This window comes from Amblyomma americanum, chromosome 6, assembly GCF_052857255.1.
Source record: "Amblyomma americanum isolate KBUSLIRL-KWMA chromosome 6, ASM5285725v1, whole genome shotgun sequence".
Lineage (NCBI taxonomy): Eukaryota > Metazoa > Arthropoda > Arachnida > Ixodida > Ixodidae > Amblyomma > Amblyomma americanum.
Genome location: NC_135502.1, coordinates 9,542,264 through 9,564,370, shown reverse-complemented (window position 1 = coordinate 9,564,370; position 22,107 = coordinate 9,542,264). Strand labels below are relative to the sequence as shown.

At 47.0% G+C, this 22,107-nt stretch overlaps 1 protein-coding gene across 1 annotated transcript in view; it reads right to left on the bottom strand.

Moving 5' to 3' along the window:
* The window catches only part of Gad1 (glutamate decarboxylase), an 82,173-nt gene that overhangs the window by 20,158 nt on the left and 39,908 nt on the right, over positions 1-22,107 (bottom strand). Inside the window, exons 3-4 of the mRNA XM_077668484.1 lie at positions 4,318-4,408; positions 3,529-3,635 (exon numbers count right to left, since the gene is read on the bottom strand). Of these exons, the coding sequence (XP_077524610.1) occupies positions 3,529-3,635; positions 4,318-4,408 (198 nt within the window). The remainder of the gene's footprint in view (positions 1-3,528; positions 3,636-4,317; positions 4,409-22,107) is intronic.

The following is a 22,107-nucleotide window of genomic DNA, read 5'->3' as shown; positions in this document are numbered from 1 at the left end:
AAGAATAAAAAATTGTGTTACGACTGAAGACAAAAATAGCGGAAGCTACAACGTAAAGAGATCCCGCATGTTGTATGCCTGGAAGAAAAAAGAAGCCCGAAAACTATATTTTTTTTGATAGTGCACTTTACGCTCGTAGCAGCAGTTCTCTACCGGTCTATATTGAGCAAATGAAGTGCCCGCACTGATTTTCTTTAGCCCTTGATTAAACTCACTTCTACTCCTTCTTTCCTCTTTTCATTTCTGTGCGTGGTCCTACGATGACAAAGAAGACAACGGCGCAACTCTTTTCAAAAGCTGAAAAGCAAATTTATGGGAAATAAGAATAAGGTAATAAGGCCATGTTTTAAGAGGTAGAAGAAGAAGAAGAAGTCTTTTAGACCGCACCTCTTTTTTTTTTTTTGACGAGATTGGTTGCCTCAGGGAATCAATGAGCGAAGGTGTGATGAAAGATTCAGTAATGATTTAAGTAAGGGAAAAACGTTAGCTGATTTTATGAGGTCCAGTAGTGAGCGATGGTAGAGTCCCTGCGTGCAGGCAATGCATGAAGCAGGGTTGCTCGGAGAAAGATCCGCTACCTTCAGGTGCCGGATCCTTGTAGGCTTGAGAGCTGGGTTGAGCGTGGATCGCCGTCGCCGTCGGTGTAACCGGAAGCCGAACATAAGGTCAAACACGTGCATGCAACGCGGGCACGCGGACTGCCTCCGCTAGCTCAGAGGTGGAGCCTTTGTGGTACGTGCTGTAGCGCGCCGTCGACCGATCGCCGATTGCACAATAAGGAACACAGCGCCGCGTGAGCGGAGCTCTGTCCCTTGGACAGTCTGCTGCTGCGGCTCTGCGAAACGCGTCACCCGCGCGATGCCTCCCTCGATCCGCCGAGGCAGTCGCGCGAAGGTAAATTTACGTAGGAAGCCAAAGCGGAGCTCGAATGCTGTGTAGAACCCAGTGACAGCGACATCAGTAGCACTGCGGAACTGAAGCGCCAAAATGAAGTGTTCGACAAGCACAAATAAAAGAAATATAATTGGTTACCTCTCTGCTACTTATAGCAGTTTTAAACACTCCAATTACAATTTCAATGACTGCTTTAAAAAAATCTTTTAGTTGTGTACATTTGGTTAGAAAGTAGAACGCGTTTTTATTAAAAATATATTTATGCTCGCGTTTCCTCACAGCAGCGGGCAGCGGTTCTTGTGCCATCCACCTTGACTATTCTGCGGCTTCTTCGCCGCTGCTCGCCGCTATGTGCTGGCCTTTGCCGGTGCATCTCGTCCTCTCGTAACTTCGTTGCGTGCGGCAGCTCGTCTTTGATCATCGTTAATTTAAAGCGTTTGGTTAGTTTTTATCCTCGTGCTGCGTTTTCGTCGACTACGTGTGCGCGCTTGTTTTTTGCCATACTCCATTCGTACGGTTTTGACGCTGCTGCCTTCGGAAGGTCGGTGTGGTTCGAGGTGAAGAGAGCACAGCACGCGAACTGGTTCTCCGTAGGAAAGTGTCAACAGGACAACTGCTCCACTGGAATCACATTGCAACTGTAGGGTGTTACAGTCTCCTTGGTACTGTGGTATGGCGTTGCCACTGAGTGCCTATACCAGTCAGAAAGGTGCCTTATAACATCTGTGTGGGAGATGTCTGGTTTGACTTTCGGATGATCGCTTCGTAGTTTGTACGAAAGCGCACGTTCCGTAGTGAATTCTGTTAATATCCTGGCACCTGCAGTGGAACTGAATGATTTTGGTATATCTTGCACTCAGTGAAATAACGCATGATAATGATTTGTGTTTGGGATGAAGAAACGCTACGATCAGCGTACACTTGGCAGTGATTTGAAGTATACAGACGCTTTATGTCCCTGTAAATGTTGGGCACTATTTTTATAATAAAGGAATATATGACCCTATCTCTTGCAAATACGAAGTGAATGGTGCCTTGAACGTTTTCGCTACTTACATATTACTGAGTGCTAAAAACTGAAACTTAAGAGGGTTTCACATTGACTTTTGTAGATTCAATGATGACGTGACACTGCCATCTTATTATTATTATCATATATCAAAGAAGAGAGTGCTGTATGTCACATGTCATGGTCTTTGCAAAATGCCCTTCGCAAAATCTCGCATGGCCAGATGCTATTTTTATTTGCGTGTTAGAAACAGAGCAATCTTTAATGAGTTCAGTTTTTTTTAAATCTCCCTGGATAATCTCTTGGAGCAAGTGCTTGCTTTAAAGTGTCCTGCGAGGGCAAGCTTATTATTCGTATTTGCTTATCCTCCCGTGTCTCCCCTTACTTCATCATTCTGTGAACGCTTGGTTTTGTTTCATGTGGTCTGCGTAGATTTTCACTGTATTGACGAAAATTTGCGACCTCCATGTGCTTTAAAAGGCAGCCCTAATTTCACCGGGAAGTGCTCCGAAAATTAAAGCACTTTTATGCCATTTTTGTACAGCAGGTAACCAGCTAGTTTTCTGATCTTGAAAATTTTAAACTTTTCTCGTGGGTTAGTTGAGCAAGCTCAGTTGTCAGTATTCCGAGTCATGTGTGTTGTGGTTTTCTCCGCTCTGTTGACGTCACTGATGAGGTCGCTGCTCACCAGCCAGTGAGGATTTTTTCTGGATGACGCCAGACGGCGCCTGGTTTTCGCTCCGTTGAGGGTTTATGCTATCGCATAATAAGTTTGGTTCTAAGCCTTTCTCGTGCAGTGACTTTAGAGCTAATAGAAAACAGTTTCAAAGCATTTGCGTAAATTATACGTTTGCATAATTTTATTTTTAATTGTAACGTTAAGGAAACCGCGTCACATGAAAGCTACCACAAGTTGATGACACGAAGATTGAGAGCAGCTTTCGCATGTACAACGCTTCCGCGTTACTCAGTGGCGCAGTAAAAGCACACGAGCTCCTCTATCCCGCTGGCGCGCTGGAGCAATGCTTGGGTGCGACAGATAAGGTCACGTGCGCCTCCAAGTGACGACTGAAACACTCCGTGTAGCCACATATATTTCATTTGGCTCCATATCATAAAAAAAGGCTTCATTGGCGGTTTGAAAACGCCGCCTCTTTCACCTTTCGAGCCGCTTTGCGGATGACGTCCGCAGATGGACAAGTGTACAAACGCGAACGGGATGCGGGTCACATCCGTTCGACTCTTCAGTAACCTAACTCACGCGAAGGTATGCCTCTTGAGGGCACCAGGTAGGCGCGATATATCATGACTGAAGTCCTTAGTTCCTCACTCGAGATTATTCATTTTTAACTCAGCTCTCTTTTCCCCTTTTCATTTATATCTTCGAATTGCTTTCCCTAAGTGCAGAACAGCAAGCCAGTGCCTGCTTCTTGTTCACCCTCCCCGATTTTCCTTCTCCTCTCTCCCGTTCTCTTCCTTCGACGCCAAAACTGTTCACGTAATACGGGATACTTTCAGTGGCTGACTGGAGCACGTACTTTCCGCGCAAGAAACATGTATAATGCTCTCCCGGTGCAAACAATGGGGAGCAATAAATGAGATGCTGTGTTGGTGGCAGCACTCACCGGGTGCCAGTATGCTGTCTCCGTTGGTGTAGCCGATCAACTCCCGCATCTTCTGCATCACCACATTCTCCATCAGGATGAACACGGGCGCGATCTCGTACGTGAACCTGCGGAGGAGACGCGCCGCATGCTCCTGAGGCCTGTATGCCGCCAAATGCTGGTGGCGCGTGCCACTATGGAGGGAACAGTGGGCGCCTTCAGACCAGACTTCTATGGAACGATCATGACCACGCGTAATAACTTCGACAACGTTCGTGATTTTCTGCGGCGTTTTAGGCGCGTTTACTCGAAAGTTGCCAGTCGTCTTTAAGTGAAGCACACCCTATAGCGATCGGCGTTCTTACTCCATCGACTGTCGAGTGCACACGTCTCCACCGCTGAGCTTGCTCCTTCGCAAGTTCGCCCAAATTAACAGTGTGTTCTCCTTCCCTTCGGCATAGGCGGCCTGCTGTAATGAATACGTGACAGTATCTCCTGGCTGTATCACAAAGCAATTAGCATTGCTGTCCGTACTAGTTAGGTATTAAATTTCCTGCCTGTGGTTCAGTCCTTCATTGTAATTAAGAAAACCATCTCTGGTGCACACAGCACTTGATAAACGTATCGAAACCTTTTACTTTGAAATACTTTACTTGACAGCAAGACAAAAAGAGAGGATTTAGCCGAACAAGTGCGGCGCTGTCGCTGTGAAAAGCTGAAGTGATACAGTAGGCCCAACTTTTATGCATGCTTAGAGCGACACAAAGCACGCGCCAGAAAAAGCGACTACGCGAGAAAGCGCATCCTCACATGTTGGTGTTTGCGGTCGCGCACAGCCACTCGCCGGCCAGGGAGACGATGTCCAGGCCACTCGACAGTTGGTTGAAGAAATGCGGGTGACCTGCACGTAAGCAAAACGTGCGCAGGCAGAGTTAGTGACGCTTCACCGGGGCACCGCACATTTCACTCGCTGCGCTTTGCAGCAGTGACCGTTGGACTCGCTGGTGCTGCACACTAGACAACGTGATACAACTTACACAGGCAAGAATGAAGACTGAACAGTCACCGCGAACACACTAACTGCATGCTGGCTCTTATGCGCTGACCAAGTAGGCGCTGATCTTCAGTCGCCATAGAAACTGTGGCGTCTGTTCTGTCTTCGTCTTTGTATGTGCTCGCTCTCCCATTAATACGAAAATTTCGACACGCGGATTTTAACTTAGTGGTTAATTCTCATCTTTTTTCATCGTTTGTGGAGTCCCCGAGCAGCGTTCAGTAGTGCACGCGGAATATCTGTAAAATAAAATTAGAATGACCAATATTGAATGTTCGATGTATCGTTGTAACCAAAAGAAAAGGGAACTTTTGGACGTTTAAGCTTTTCGCTGCCATGCCATCCGCATATTAGAACAAGGGTAACAATGAAAGAAAATACCTGACTTTTTATATTCCGTTTATAACCTGAGGTGAGTGACTTTCACTTGCCTCGTGAGTTCTAAAATCTCCTTTAAATACCTAAGTCAGTATAATATCGTCACGTTTTCAAATCTACGATGAACCTGGTGCTTGCAACAAACAATGTCTAGTCACACATTCCATCGTGTGCTTGCCATCTGGATCGCCGTCGGGAGCAGTATTACCCCGTTAATACGGTAACTTGGGCTAGTGGGTAATGGCTTACTGGATTCGTTTTCTTAGCGGCAAAAACACAGGTACTACATCTTAGACAACACACGAGACACCCGCTAGCGTACTATATCCGGGGCTGCATTCGCTTGACAAGCCCTACGCTATCTGTTCGCAACCCCATGAGTGGTGTGCAGATAGGCAGACGCCAAATGAAATAATGCAAGCACATGAAAAAACAAACTCATCCCATGTTCTCTAAAAAAATTCGCCTCTCGAACAGTTTTCGTTTTCTTTGAGAGCTGATGAAAGCAAGCCTCTTGCTCACAAACAAAAATTAAGACGAGAGTTTTACACTCCCGTCGGTTTCATCAAATTTGTGATGTTTTACAGCAGCATTCATGCGCTTGTCCGCGTATAATTTTTTAGTGTTTACACCACGAACGAAATGTCCAGATGTCGCTGGCAACTGTCTGTTTATGTAAGCGCGTTTCTGACTCAATTGACCTAATGTACGCCGTCGACCTATGCTCCAGTTTCGCGGTTCTGCAGGGATGTTGTCAACGCCAACGCATGAAGCGCAAATCTCTCTGTCACTACCGTCACGTAGCTCAAAGTGCGGATATTAGTTTTATAACAGCATTAGTTGATGAAGAAAACGATGTGTAATGCACAAAGCGAGAGTGCGTTGCAGTTTAACACGAGGAGCGATCGGCAGCGTGATAGCCTATAGCGCTCTCGCGCAGTGGCCTGCGAGGTTGTTCTGTTCGCGCCGCCGTGGGCTCGAATCCCAGTTGCGGATATTTATTTATTTCACTTGGCTCAAGCCCACAGACACCGGAAGCATACAAACATCGCACAATGTTCACCCATTGGAATATTGCTCTCGCACTAATAATGCCGTCTTTTCGTTGTTGGAATCTTCGTGTGTAGACATCTGTTCACTTCAGTAACTAATTATTTGCAGGCTAGCAAAAAACATTTGAACTATTGCTCTGGCATTTCGAACCATGGTGAAAGGATAAAATAAGAACGTGTTGGCACCTTGTAAGATTTGTATTTTGGTAGAACCGTCTGAATAATTGTTTTCACCAAGCACGCATTTGCTAGCAAGGCGGCCTGTACTCTTAAACAAATCGCTTATGTGTCAGATATGATATACTGGTAAGAATCTTAAGCACAGAGCCTTAATTATTCAATAATTTGAAATAGGAAAGCCCGAAGGTTAATAATATCTACGGCAAAATGACGGACCAACAAGAAAAAAAACATTCATTTTTTGTCGATAAAACTGTTAATGCTACTGCTTATCTTCATTCATTTCAACTTGGTTGACAAATATGGTATTCTGCACATCTGAGAAGGAGGATATTTTAAGCCCGACAGGACATCTGCTGCCAGTGCTAGAGCTTCTGGAAGCCATTTGGATGAGTGTCAGGTCAATAATATGGCTCGCTAAGTCTACGTCCTCTGGAAATTACAGACCCCAACCTAGTGAATGAATTTTCCTCAGATTTTTTTTTTCAGAATGTTTCCGCAACGCGGCAGTGTCCGACGGACAAGAGCTAAGCACAATGACTGCTGGATCTTATAAAAGAGAAGCCGCACACGCAACCACATTTCCGTCAAGACTGAACAACGCTTAATTGTCTGCGTGCGGAAATAGACAAGCACTTTGAGACGGAATAGCCGCGCTGAAAAGTCACTGAGTGCGCTTATTCTGCTGGCGGGTATCATGCGCGTAAAAATTGGTGGTGGTTTAGCTCTGGTTAAACCTGGAGTGACGCGATAGCTACAACTGGTCGAGTGGAACTTGCTCAGTTGAATTGCAAAGTCAGTCTTTCACCCCCCCCCCCCCCCCCCCGTTTCACTGGGTGTTCCTTCATCTTCGTCCTACTTGACACGACGCATGTGCACAGCTGTGACAGCTCGGTTTCGCCGGCACGCCGCGCCGCTGGTAGCAGCAGCTGCTCCGCACCACGTGGTCAACCACGTGACAGCGTGGCGGTGCAGCCACTGGGTGGCGGTGCAGCTGCGGGGTGGCGGTGCAGCCACAGGGTGGCGGCGCAGCCACAGGATGGTGGCGCAGACACAGAGTGGCGGCGCTGCCACGCTGAAGGCTCAAAATGCTATCCTAATGTAGCTATCGCTACAAAACTCGCTCTAGGAGGATGCATACTTTTCTGTCTGATGAAATCAGTCCCGGACACCGCAGCCGTGGCCTAGTTGGTTGGGCGCCCGTCTCGGCTGCGGGAGGTGGTTGGTTCGAAACCCACCGCCGGACACCCACCGGTAAAAATGGGTACAAGCTGCCCCCGGCCTGGCGCCCGGCTTTCTTTAGAGGTGTTCGCTTCGAAGAAGCTCCGCAAACCCCGCTGCGCCCCTCGCGGGCTAAGCCGCGGTTTCGAACGACCTCGCAGCCTGCTAAAGTTGGTAGGGCACTCCGGTCAACGTGTGATCAGCAAAGCAGCAGGCCACGACTGCGGTTGCACAATGTACAGACGCAGAACATCTTTCACAAAAACAGTGTTGAGCCCATGGTTTCAAAACCACTGGTTTCCGCACTTTCGTATGCGAATAAAGTGTTTGATTTAATTTCCCACAAGCTACGCAGCCTAGCCACTCCTTTCCCATTCGCACATTGCAGCACAACGTTTTCTTGTTTGGAACTTACTGTAAAGAGTGCACCTCCGCAATAATGTACTTATTGCAGTGAAGCAGTCCCAACGTGCCATTAGCATTTGAGCATATTTTTCTACGCATTATTGATGTCCCCACTGAAGCGCTGTTCACACCAGTGCTTTAATTTTAATTTCATATAAGGAATGCATTTCGCCTCCTCTGAGGCGTTCAATGCGAAAGTTTATTCTAATAAATATGCTTAAAAACATTTCGGAAAAGCAGGATGGTGGAAAAGGACTACTGACAACGCTGGACAACAGTCTAGTTTGCCATGAATGTGCCTGCCTATTTATATTTTTTACATATATGTTTTTTCTAGTGCGCGGTATGTCAGAGGTTAAAACAGCGGCGCCTGCGAAGCTGTGACCCGTATTTTGCTTTTAGCGTGGTAGCACTTATAGTGGTAATTGCCCGCATTTAGTCGTTGTATGTTTGTCTGTCTGTCTCCTTGCTTGAAACCTGCTCAGTGGCAGGCTGCCTACTTGCCCACTGAGTCCTTGGCAACTTGCCCAGGTGTTGTCTGTGTGTGTGTGTGTGTGTGTGTGTGTGTGTGTGTGTGTGTGTGTGTGTGTGTGTGTGTGTGTGTGTGTGTGTGTGTGTGTGTGTGTGTGTGTGTGTGTGTGTGTGTGTGTGTGTGTGTGTGTGTGTGTGTGTGTGTGTGTGTGTGTGTGCGCGTGCGTGCGCGTGTGTGCGTGCGTGCGTGCGTGCGCGTGCGTGCGTGCGTGCGTGCGCGTGCGTGCGTGCGTGCGTGCGTGCGTGTGTGTGTGTGTGTGTGTGTGTGTGTGTGTGTGTGTGTGTGTGTGTGTGTGCGTGCGTGCGTGCGTGCGTGCGTGCGTGTGTGCGTGCGTGCGTGCGTGCGTGCGTGTCTAAACAAATGCGGATTATCAGCGCTAGCTGGTTCACATCGCGCTTTTAAAATTATTGTGTGTTGCTTTGAATGCCTGCGCCGCGCAAGAGTGTGTGGCGATTCTGTTACTGTTTTGGGAGGAATGCAACGAGCGCTTTACAGCGCGAGAAAACTGATGGCCCGGACTCTGGCCGGGAATCTTGTCGTGCAGCCTTTTTTTGGACAGCAACTAGAGAGCGCGCGTTCGACAAGTCGCACGTTTGTGGCTATGGCCTTGCGCATACGTTTGTTCTGCTTTCTGCAGCGTTTGGAACTCGACGCTCCGACTCTGTTGCATCCATGCCCGTCTCGAAACGCGACTGATTGACGCGAATGCGTTTCAGGCGAGGCTGACAGTAAGTAGTAAGCGTGGTAGGCTTCCTTCAATTGTGTGCCGCTTTCGGGAGCAAGGGAGCAAAAAAGATATGAGCGAGTGCTGGAAGCGTTGTCAGGAAGAGACTACGCTTCGAGTGGGAGGTTTTTACTTTTGTATCCTTTCTTGTTTCTCAGAGGGCAATAACAGGATTAAAAATATATTTTTGCATTAAATACACTGTCAGAACTCTGCAGAGAAATTTACGTTTTAACTGTACCTAGAGAAACACCACGCGAGAAAAGAAAAAATAATGAGGGACACAGAAGAAGGAAGCAGAAAAGGATGAGGAGGTGGCGGGTAGCCTCCGCGTGAAGAACACAACGGCCCTCAGCCTGCGAGGTTTCCCACGCGACAGTGTGCAGGCTTTCTGCTGGCAGGCGACAAGGAAAGGCTCTTACGAGAGCCGTACCGGCGTCAAGGATTGTCGCGGGCAGCTTTTGCTACTTGCCCCTCTTCTGTCGTCTTTTTTGTGTTTTCTTTTCAGTGCAACCCAAAAGGCAGACGACGTCGGCCATTCGAAGCGCACCTGACGGAGACGGCTTTGCGCAGCTTGCGTCAGAGTCGGGGCTGCCTGGGTGGTTCCCACCAATGTCCGCCGCTATCTCCAGTCACGCTTCGCAAAATCTGCGCTCGTGTCACCACGGATTGAACGCGGGAATCCGTTGCGCATTCAAACCAGGGGGGCTTAAGTGGGAAGGGTCCTGAGGGCCATCGAGGGGCACTTTTGGAGAAGAAGCAAAAGCGCTGGCGTGAATCGAGCCAGCGACGAGCGTGACGGACAGGTGACACGCTCTTCATAGATGGGTTTCGTGTTGACCCGGTTCATTGTAACAGGAGGCGTTTTTTATCCGGTTATTGGTACGTATAAAACGCATAAGTAAAATTAAAAGCCCTTCGTTCTCAGGGTTATATTTTTCGGAATTCATGACGGTAGGGGAATAGACGCTGGGATTTATAACAGTAATTTCAGAATTCGCTCTCTTTACGATTATTTTCAAACCGTACAGAATATTGTACTTATGAAAAGTCGCTTTGACGCGGCATATGAAATATGTTTACTCTACAACCAAGGCTACGAAAGCCAGGTTGAACTAAAAAGTGTTCACCACTTCACATGTTTTTCCTCTGGTTTGCTTCTAACAAGCCTTCCCCGCTTTTGTTGCATACTGCATTGGTAGTATTTACATGTGATTGTAGGCCTCCAGGGTCATGCCGTTTCTAACCCTGAAAAATATTTTTTTTTATACCATAACGGCCATTTAAATTCTGATGGCTCGAAAGCAGCATTGGTGAAAGGTGGTGCTTATGACGTTAATGCCAACATGTATTTTGGGAGTTTCATTTTAGCGCCCACTAATAGACCCTATGCTCGAATAAAGCCTCGGCTCAAGCGGTTGTGACGGTGGGCATTTCGCCAACAAAAAAATATTGCTTTTTGTTTTTAAACGGGTTAATCGAAAAACTGAAGTCGGCTGAAAATAAGCTACAATGTAGAAATTCCATGAATTTTTCTTTTTCAAGTAATGTCAAAACAAAAGGAGTTAAATAACGTCTGCAAAACATACGTGCTGATTCTATTTATATTCAGAAATGAGCCGTACATTGCTTATGTACTGATAAAAATAAGCCAAATTCATCCGTTCAATAGAAAAGTGTCTTGGATACCACGGGATCCAGCCTACATGGGGGCCTTCTTGTAAGCTTGCACCACCCAGTTCGGACTGTTTCAAGCATTTTGTCGCTTCTTCTCTCTTCAGTAGTTTCTCGCCGAGCGCGAAGGACATGAGATCGGCGGAAGATCTGTACTCGAAAGACGATGACGATGTGATCTGAAGCCGCACCACAGAAGAACCAAGGATGCTCCACTGCTACATTGAACTGGAGTGTATTTTAGTTTCAGTGTATTCTAGTTCATTTTACCGCTACCGAAGTGTGAGAACAAAAAAGAATGTTCTCATGTCAGCGCTTGGGACAGAATCCTGCTTTCCACATTTTGTTGCTTTCATCGGAGAAGCTCACCAGTAGCCTTGACTGCACCCACTAAACGTTCTAATATGTAAGCGTTGTTTTTCTTGAATATAGTACTCTTCACATAAAGCTTTCAGGAGAAAATTGGGTCCAATTCAGTCTATTTTTTCTATAAAAACCAATTCCAAAGTTACATCTTGATATTCATCAAATTAGCAGCGTAATTTTTCATTATTTATTGGTGCATAGTTGTTCTAACATGTAAAGCGTATCATATAACACCTTCAATAGCGCTGCGGTTTCTGCGGATAACAACCACATACGTTTTTCTCAGCTTCTGTCGAAGTAGATTTGGCTCATTTCTGAACAATCTTTTTTTAAACGTAGAAACGTAGATATTTTTATTATATGAATTAGGTAAGCTGGTGGTATTCGTAAGGCGCCTCATTAGCAGAAAAGCATATTTTTGGAAGGCACTTTTTGAGCAGAAGTCACGTACGCCGGGTTTATTGAAACCTGTTTGAGATGAGTGAATAAAAAAAATATTAGGCTTTACCCCGTTATGAAGAGCCCTTAGTGCAGAGTGTTTAAAAGTAGGCTTTCAAGATTTTTTTTTTCTTAAAACAAACGATGCACTGTATATGCGAGTTATTTTCGCATATTTTCGCAGTCCGTTTTAGCATTCAGGTGAACACAACGCGACAGAATACTTGACATCGCCAATTGCCTAATTAACTAAAATAAATATAATCTTTTCAGTGCCTGTAGTTAGCATGTATGTATATATTGGAGCCTTAGGCTTACAGGCGGTCGTGTTCCTAGGCGGTTCCATCTGGTAAAATTCCTGTACCACGCCGTGTGCCGGAATATTCGCCTCTGACTTCTAGCTAAATGCACGTAATGGCGCATGGCGACAATCGGCGCGAAGCTCCTCCCGGCATGACGCACTTATGCCTATAGCGTTTCGTCTGAGAACGGCATAGGGCAGTAGGTGAAGATAACTTTCTTTTTGCCTTTCGTCCACCGAAGTCGAGGAAGCGCCGTGCACAACAGTTTCATGAGACCCGCAAGTAGCTTTGCGCTGATCACTACCACCTTGCATGCGTAATCACACGGATCGAGCTGGGAATGCAGGGGCAAATACCTCGAAACATAGACATGATATGAGAATTATACCAAATGGGCTAGTTTATGAATATAACCATTTGTAAGATTATAATGCTAGCATATTCGCTAACTTAAGTAACTTGTGAGTTTATTAATAAAATTTAGTGAATTAGGATTGTATCCACCTGTCCGCAAAACCTGCTTTTTGTATTGCTCATCCTTTGCTGTAAGAAGAGGAAAAAAATTAATATTATTTTTGAATGCGCTGAATAATGTTCAGTCAATGTTTGGTGTTCTATAACTGTACTGGAGATCTGAAGAAGCTTTTGCACTGCCATTTTATGTGAATATACCTTAGGAACTTTAGCACGAATTTATTAGGGAAGCTTTCGTTGCTCGTTCAGCGCACGACGGGTGCTGCGACTAATGAGCTGCTGAATCTCGCATTAAGTAATTTAGTGCGAGAGCGCTACTTGACGGGGTAAAGCGCAACCAAAAATTTTGTTTGAAGCCTCGTAGTAACTTGGGAAAGCTCGGCTCAGTTCGTAGGAGCATCGCACAAGTTTCAGCCAATAGAAGAAAGCTCGGGTGAGTTCGGAGGAGCGTCGCCAGCTGTAGCCAATGGGAGGAGGGCATTGCGCCAGCTGCCGCTAAGTGGAGAGAGGATGTGAAGATGAAGAACGAGAAACGTGGTTGCGTGCACACGCAGATGCCAGAAGGAAGAGGCCAACGATGAACATATGCTTTCACACGTCTACTCGGTTTAGTTACGTTAAAACCCTACCACTTTTTTCCACACTAATTTCGACGAACTTCGCTCCAAGAGAAAGCTCAGGGATGCTCCGTCATTCTTGAGACTGACCTTCAGAATGACGGGTGGAACCATAAGGACACTAGATCGAATCCACTACTCGAGCAGATGTTCTGCAACTGACTGTAGAAGCAGCTAGTGGCGCCGTGTTTCAGTGTCAGCTTTTAAATAGGAAGGTGTGGAGTTCGCGTCGTTTTTACAGCACCTGCAAAAATGACTTGGCTCATAGGCTACTGTCAAAGTGCAGGAAGGTTTTATCAAGAAAATAATTACTGTCGGATCCATATTGTTATCCTTCTATTTTATATCGTAGTTTTAGGGGAGAGGGGACGTGTAGAGAACGCGTCATTTGAGACTTTGAGCGCGCGCGGAACAGTTAGTCACAGCCGACACGACAGATGTACATCGTATGAGACCTGACGCCACGACAGCACTCTCTCGCCTCACTATGTTGCGTTCTAAAACCCATTCGTGAAGCATTTTCATCGCGACATGAGCATCTGCAGAGGCAGGTCGACCAAAGTTCACGAGAAGAAACGCGAGAGCCTCACCGTGAACGTGATCATGAGTGCAAGCGATTGCGGCGTCAAGACCCGTAGGTGCGCGCTTGCGAAGGCGATGCCGCAGGAAGTTCACGACTGGGAGATGATGACATGAACACGTGCGAGCTTGTGAGTGGGTGCGCATGAAACAAGACCTCAAGGTACGGGTTCGCGATGGCGAAATGGAGCTAAGGCTGCGAGTCTCATAGTCGTAAGAGTAACTGCGCAGGATTTTTTTTCTGCTACTTATGTTATATTTTGCGGTGAACATCAATTTACAAAGCTGAACTGCATACCACCGGATCAAAAACAGAAGGCGCTTCATAACCATGCGACGCATACAAACTCATTAGGGTGTGAAACAGCGGTGAGACTGCGTGACTTCTGGCTGGAAATGACAGCTCACAGCAGGAGACACCGTCAGACGTCGAGACTTCTGTAACTGGTTCATCTATCCCGTTCATCTATCCACAACAAGCATATCTAATCACCGCATTGGTAGCTGTGCAGAATCCCATCCTGCAAATTCTCGCAGCCCATTTCGCTTATTACTTCCACCAAGTACCAGTCACGACTGAGACTTAACTTTGAAGTTATAAAATCTCAGCAGACCCGCAACCCCAGGCCTACCGGTATTGGCAGCAGCGTGATGTAGATATGCAGCATAAGATAGTGATTGTTTTTTGCAAGCGCACGTGACCGGTGCTTCTTTGCGGGCGTTATGTCTGCGCCACGGCCCGTGAAAACGAAACCGAAAGTGTAGGTGAGAAAAAAGTGCTTTAATAAATTATTGACAGCGCAAAGGGCCATGTATCCTGTATTTCTAGGATTACTGCGGTCCTGTGTACCTTTACTACCCTCGCAAAAAGAAGCGAGTGTTTGGTGTCTCTGATCCTTTAAAGCGTGCACTGCCTCAAACACACTAACCTTGCGGCGGAGCCCTACCAACAAGCTCCTATGCGCGCACAAGCATAAGCCTAAAGTAATCGTGCTGCTTCTCCACCATGCCGTGTTACCCTTTTCATGCATACTGATATTTTTGTTTCACACCAGACATTTAGACCAATGCTCCTGTTGACCCCCCCCCCCCTTTTCCTCGCTCTCGCTGTGGAGAGGTTGCTTGGGCCGTATCATATAATTGAGCCTCCAGACTCCTGACGGTTGGCTGTGTCCGACACGGGGGAAGCAAGGTCGTATACTTTCTACATATATCACGTATAGGCTGCTTTCTTACGATTAAATTGTTATAATTATAACTACTGACGTCCTAGGTCTCTAATGTGTCCTTTTTATTTTGAGGGCCAGAATGATCGCTGCTCGCTGCGCCGTTATCATAGCTGCTTTTATTCCCACGTGTATACTTGATTTTCATGTATATGCACCGTTTGTGGGCTGTATCGAACTTTGGTAGTGCTATTTGCTCTAACTTAATAAATCATAACGAATAACAAGGAACTTTCATAAAAAAGCCTAGTTAAAAACATTTTGCAGGAATCAAACCTCCGGGCTTTGACTGTATGGCATTGTGTGCGAATAAAAAAAAACACCGAAAAACTTTATTTTATCTTTGTCTGGAAAACTGCGGGAGGCGTAATTGTGTGCTAATAAAAAAAACACCGAAAAACTTTATTTTTTTTTGTCTGGAAAACTACGCGAGGCATAATCAGTGCATAACCCTTGTGTAATATATTCTGGTATCGGCGTTGTCCGAAGACGATGAGTGACTAATCGAATGCACGTTGATACCGGCGTGTGGTATGCGCCTCCAAGACAATTTAAACTCCGACGGCAGTGTGACCGCTCAGCTGCTAGCTGCGTACCAGATTACCCGTACGCGTTGGTTAACCAGCTTCCGTCTGTACAGCTAAACAGCACACGCAATCAAAACCGCCCGTAGCGAGCCATCGTCGTGGGCGGCGAGGGCGGGATCGGGCCTGCGGAGGAGCCGGGGTAGGGAGGGGGTTCCTCTTCGTCCCTTTCGCTTCAGGGGCAGTCCTTTCCCGAAAGAAAAGTGGGCGGGGCCGCCCGCCAGGCCCCCGCCCCCGTTCCAGTGGGGCTGCCCGAGCGAAGCATCCAGACGGAGCATCGATCGCCTGAGAGGGCCGATTATCTCGCTCGGTGGACCGCGAAAGAGAGGACGCGCGCTCCTCTTCGCGGCGCGACACCATCCGTCTTACTCGGCTTTCAAACGTCGAGCTGGAAAGCGCGCGTGCGGAAAAACGCTTCCTCCTCTCCCTTCCTCCGTGCTCCTGCCTTTTCACCCCACCTTCAGGTTTAGCTTCTGCCGCGATGGAGGGAATCAAGCAAGAAGAAAAAGAGAGAGAGAGGTAGAGAGAAAGGAATGAAAAACACGTCGATGGAAACAGGCACCGCTGCATCGAGCGCAATCCCCGCCGGCGGCGTTAGCGGGATCCGTTGCGTAAGGCACACCGGCGGCTGACGTCAGTGGGCTGCCGATGGTGTAGTCGGTGCGCGTGTGCATCCCTTCCTGCTTTGTGCTCTGCCGAAGCGGACGTTGAGTAACGCGGTGAGGCCGGCGGAATGCGCACTGCGCCAGACTGCGCCGCCGGAATGCGGCGCCCCGAGCATCGCGCGTCACAGCTGCAGGCTTCCCGCGTGCCTCTTCCTTCCCGCTGCTCGATCTTTGCGTCGGAGCTGCCGGCACTACGGGGCGCACCCTGCGGCGTGTTCGATGACGACTTTGATGATATACAGAACCAACATCCAGTAAATGTGACTGCGACTGTCTGCCGCATCTCTCGGTGGCTTTTATGACCGACATTTACGCACGGGCAAAACACGTAAACGTCTTACGCACGAGTCGTCTTTTTAATAGGGCTCCTGGGCTCGTAATTTTCAACGATTCTTTGAACAATCAATTACACAAATTATTTATTGTTTATCTGTACTACGTTTGTCACTGGAACCACTGAGTTACATTATGCGCTGGTCTACTATCAGCATTGATGGTGAAGGCGATAGCTTATGATAATATAGGAGTGAAATAATGTACAAAGAAGGGATTATTACAAACATGTCCCCTTTTCTTCCCCAAAAGCTGTAAACGGTATCTTCAAGTTTCCGTGTAAAATGCGTCCTCGCATAGCTTCATTTTTCACTTTTTTTGTCATGAATTATGCTAAGCAATATTTGATAATGACGGTGCTTGTCACTATTCACAAGGTGTGACATAGATATAAATTTGTGCCCTAGCTCTAAAGCTCGAAGAACTTATTTTTTCTTTGTGGACTCTGCGCATACCAATGCACTCATCAGTGACAATCAGGTCAGCCATATGATACTTTAATAACATTTGTGACACAAGCATACAGTAGTTCGCGTACACTCACCTTTCACCAACGGGCACTTTGCAACTCGCATATTAACTCCTCTCTTAATTAGTGTTTTTCTAATCACATGCCTCATTAACATGCAATATTGACGATAATTGTGAATTTTTATGACGCAAAAGCACCTGCGGCCAAAAAGCGCCATGGCACAAGGCATTTTCGTTAGCTCAAGAAGGGGCCAAATCCCAAGCATTTTACCCCGAATTAACCGTACTCCAGGCCAGGGGAAGCTTGTACCCATTGTATCACCGGTGGGTACCCGGCGGCACTGGGGATCGAACCCCGCACCTCCCGCATGCGAGGCGGATGCGAGCATACAGTATTAAGCTACCATACAATCTGAAAGACCACACGACGTACATATAAATCTCTGCTTTAACCAAGCCCTACGAACGTGCCTGCGTAGCCTAGGGGTAGCGTGTCTGACTCGCGATCCAAGGGTCAGGGGTTTGATTCCCTTCCCCTCTAATTACTCCAGTTTTCTTTCCAGCGCAGTTAATTTACTTTACACACTTACACGTCGTTCTGACGTTTGAGTCAGGTTGCGACCTTGTAATCACGATTTATGTAACGTTTTGATCACTTTTTTAATTTCGCCTGTCCACGTGTGACGCCAAAATTTTCGACCAATCCGGAGTTTCGCGACAGAACGCCGGACGCCACATTTTTTACGCTGAGCAGGGGTCTTTAAGGTTATCGCTTTAATAGTCTGTGCTCAAACACGTAGGAAACCAGCGTAAACTTGCACCACACAGCTGCAGTCTAATCCACATCCACAGCAGGTCGGAGATAAGACATCTAACAGGCGTGGCAGCAAGATTGCTTGGAGCAACGGCAGAATTTTTCTTGTGCGGTCATAGTACGGGACTCGTCTCAGACGAGGGAGACAGTGGGCACGAATACCGGGATGATGTCGCCGATTGCAGTTGGTACTGTATTCGATGAACTATGACTTTCACGTCATACTTATTCTCAATCTTTTTTATTTTTGTACACACAATGAAAATAGGGCACCGCCACCATTTTTCTGCGCCTATCACTACCTTTATACCAATTTGCAGGCTCATTTTTTCCGCGGCCTCTTAGAATTTAAAAGCAACTTCTCACATGACACGAGTGGCACCTGCAAAGAGCTAGCTGCTTGGTACTAGTCGGATGACTGCCGAAGCTAACGTAAATAAATTAAGTGCATGAAACTGCGATGACAAACCTAATGTTTGGCTATTTAAAGTGCTCGGTAGTGCAGCTCAATCAAAATTAGCTGAACAGTTCGTTGTGCAGGCGCCCAACACATACGTATTTTGGGAGCATCAGGTTCAAGCACGGAAATTCCATTCCGTTAGAATGAAGAAATTTTAGCCTTACATTTTATTGCAAACATTGAAGACATTGATGACGTCTTTTATGCTGTTCCAAATTCCAACAAAAGTCAAACAATCGTCAACACATTTGTGGTCATATCGACTAAACTCTACTTCTTGTGCAACTTCAAGCAGGCTGAAAAGAAAATTATTGAAGGTAGGAGCCATCTTAGACCCAACTCTGAACCGTTGAAGATAGCCGCCCTGAAACGTGAACTGCAAGCAAAGTGTCACAAGACTGTGGGGCCCACGGCCTTCCTATGGCTTGCCGCGTAAGGCTGCGCGAGACGGGCATACGTTATTGGCGTCGCTTGGGTGCAACAGCACTGTGCATGTCCGGCAAGCTCTTTGATGACAGCGCGGTGAGCATGCACGAGACCTAGGCGTTGGCTTGATAAGAGTCAAGGGAACTGCGCACCAGGATAGTTGAGTGCGGAAGCTCTCACCGTGCGCATCGCGGTTTGGGCTTCTGAACCCAACCACAGATGTGTTCCTGTACCATGCCTACGGAGCGGTATCCTATCAGGCTTTCCAGCGGCAGTCTACCGGCAGCGTAGAAACGCCACCGTGCGTGAGTGGCTGTCAAGACCACAGCCCCGTCAGTGGTATTACGTTTAGCAGACGCGTTATCACGTTTGTCCGATCGTCGTATTAGAGCCATGGTTTCCTGGCAAAGCCGTTGCGTAATCTTTGTGCGTTGTAGCGCGTTTGTGTCGCTGGAAGCGTACCGTTGACAGTTTTAACGCTATAGAGTTGAAGGCCTCGTTGTCCATAAAATCTGGTGTCGGCGTTGTCGGCGTCGGCGTTGTGAGCGAAAAAAGCAGGCGGTGTCCAGAGAAGCAACCTAGGAAGCAGGTGGGCCACCTAGGTCACGTGACCTTGCAGCGTCATCACAACCTATCCATCGGATAGTGAGCAAACTGTCCACCGTGGCAGGTGACACTTAATGATTGGTCCCTAGGAAACAGCAACCTGGCCCACTCAAGGCCCACCACTGGGAGCACCTGCCATCGCAGGCCAGTGGCGCATCGCTTAACCGCTGCAACACTGTTCCAGAAGGGGTATGAGGACACCCAAGGGATCTAGAATCTAAAGTAGACAATGATCTTCTGATATGGGCATAACCTATTAACGCTATCTCGTCATACCCTTCAGGCGGAGCTTAAGTGCCCCCCCCCCCCCCCCCCCCAATTTTTGTTTATTCTCTCGTGCCTAATTCAGAATATCGCAGTGTCAGAACAGTAGCGGCGATTCTCCTGTTGTAACGAGAAAGAGCTCCGGCATTCGCATGGCCTCGTGATGGTTTATTCAAAGCAATCAGAGACTGTATTGACGAACATGGTGAAGTTGACTTCCAGAATACTGCTGGCATTAGCACAGAGCAGTTCCTAGAACTTTTGCAGTTTTATCTTAACTCTACCGCTAGCTTTCATGACGGGCAATTTTATGTTCAGAAGTCTGGCATTTGTATCGGTTCTTCTGTAGCTCCTGTTTTGTGCGACATATTTTTGGCTTCCTTTGACAGGTGCCTAAAACTACAGCTTTCAAAGCATTCGGTGTTCCATGTGTTTCGTTATGTTGACGACTATCTTGTGATATTAGATTACAGTACTAATCTTCACCTTGACAACACGGTTGCTAGCATTCTCGCCACCTTCTCCTCTGAGGGGCAAGGACTCCGTTTTACTCATGAAGTAACAAGGAACAACCGCATTCAGTATCTAGATTTAAAATTGCATTTTTCTGATGTTCATGTCTGCTGGGCTTAGTCCCAGGTCCAACAAAAGCCTCCTACCTTATAAAAGTGCTCATTCGAAGTTAGTGAAGCGTAGCATTATCATGTCGTGTTGTTTTTTCTGCCCTTCATAAGTCATGTGTTCACTCTCTTTCATCTAGTTTCCATAATCAAGTCAAGCGACTTGAATCCGCGGGCTACTGTCAGGAAGTAATTAGCAGCTCATGTGAGTGCCTTCTTCAGAGGATGAAAAAAGCAATGAGGAAAGATCCAAGTGCCGTCAGGACCCCTCCCTTCGTCATGCCATATTTTCACTGTCTTTCCCACAGCATCAAGAAGGTGGAAGGCAAATATGGAATAAAAGTAGTGTTTTCAGCGCCTTGTAAGTTAAAATGTTTGTCCCATGCTCCCGGAAGAGAAAAAAGAAACAAGCTCGGAACGCAGGTCTTGCAAGAAGAATCATCAGACCAAGTTCACCAGGTGTGCCTCCGAGATTATCTACCAGATACTTTTATCTTGCGGGCGGGTTTACATCGGCCAAACTGGCTGGTGCGTCAATGAGCGAGCCCTGGAACATAGACGATCGATGCACACCGGCACAAGCAGCAATCTGCCATTACACTGCAAAAACTGTGACAGCCGCAACTCCGTTCCTTACCTAGACAAAACTGCTTTCCTCTCCTATGCACGCAGCAAAACTGAAAGGGAGGTTATCGAAGCTTTCCTGATAGCCAGAAGGGGTGACGACTGCGTTAGCTCGCCCTCGCTGTTGCTATCGACACCAGAGCTAGAGTTTTTAGAAGGGCACGTTCGTGTTCACATCGGATCTGATTAACCTGTTAATTTCTGCTGATGTTTCTTTCGTTGAACCCTATGGTGATAGTGTTTTTCTTATTTTTTCTTATGTTCTCTGGCCTTATTAACAATGTGTTTTTCACAAATAAAATCCACTTGGAAGTCTGCGCTTTGTCTGTCGATTTGTGTGCCTCTCGTCCCGTCTTGTTCGCGCAGTTTATACCCTTTTTGTTCATGTGAAGGAAGCGAGCGGTGCGAAGCCTGCGCTTTGTCCTGCACTCCGAGCGCCTTCCGAGCGCCTGAACAAGTCGCCTTCATCCAATCTTGCTAAGCACTGTTCGAAATGCAGTGGTTGTAGTCCTTTGCTTGATCAAACCAAAATGTTTTTTTCGACACGCTAACCAGCTAACTACAATGGTTTCAGAGGCCTATCTAATCCGTAAGAATGAGCACACGTGTACTGCCGACCCCATGATGGTTCTGCATGAAAAGGAGTTTTCTTATCTTGACGCGCCTGCATGAATACTTATCCTGATGCGCTTGCATGAAGGCTTTTGTTTTGTTTGCGGTTTCTTTCTCTCTTTTTCTGCGTTTTTTGAATAAACGCCCAGTAGCGAGTAAGCGCTTGTGTTAGTTGGTCTTCCTTGTCCGTTGTCCTGAGTGCGCGTTGTTTTTTCCATGTTACTCTTTAGGCTTTGCCAGAGTTTCGCGTTTGTTTTATCTCGCCGGCGCGCAATCACGGGACTGCCAGGCAACCGTCTACCACCGTGAAGCCAACCCTCTGGCCGCATTTCATCACCTCTCGTGGTGGCAGCGTGCCGCGCTGAGGGCAAGTCTGTTTTGATACTCCGTGTCCGTTTGCTACAGTGAGTTTTCATGCATTTCTTGCTTCTCGCGGATGTCATTGCAGCCACTGTGTCAGGGTGTTCTGCTCCGAACTGCAGCAACCGCTCGGAGTGGTTTTACTCAATCCCATATGGAATGGTTGCTGCGCATGAGCCGCGAAAAGCCCATTTCAAGAATATGCGAGGTAACCTAATTCTTGAGATATGGAATGCGCTAATTTTATATGTATGAAAGCAAAATATATATCATTGCAAGTTTAACAAGACAACCGAAGCGAGAAAAACAAAAAAAAATGACGCGGGTTGCTTGAGACTACTCTTGGTTTTCAATACAAAGAAGAAAACCACGTTTCGCGCTGCGGTTTTATAACCTTTACAGCAGCTGACGCTTCACTGTTTAAGGCAAGGTCTTAATTTGATGTTTGTGTTTTATGTCGCGCTCGCGGAGGTAGAGGTACGGACAATGTAGCGTACGTTATGTAAAATATATCTAAAGATGGCATTGCGATATTAGGC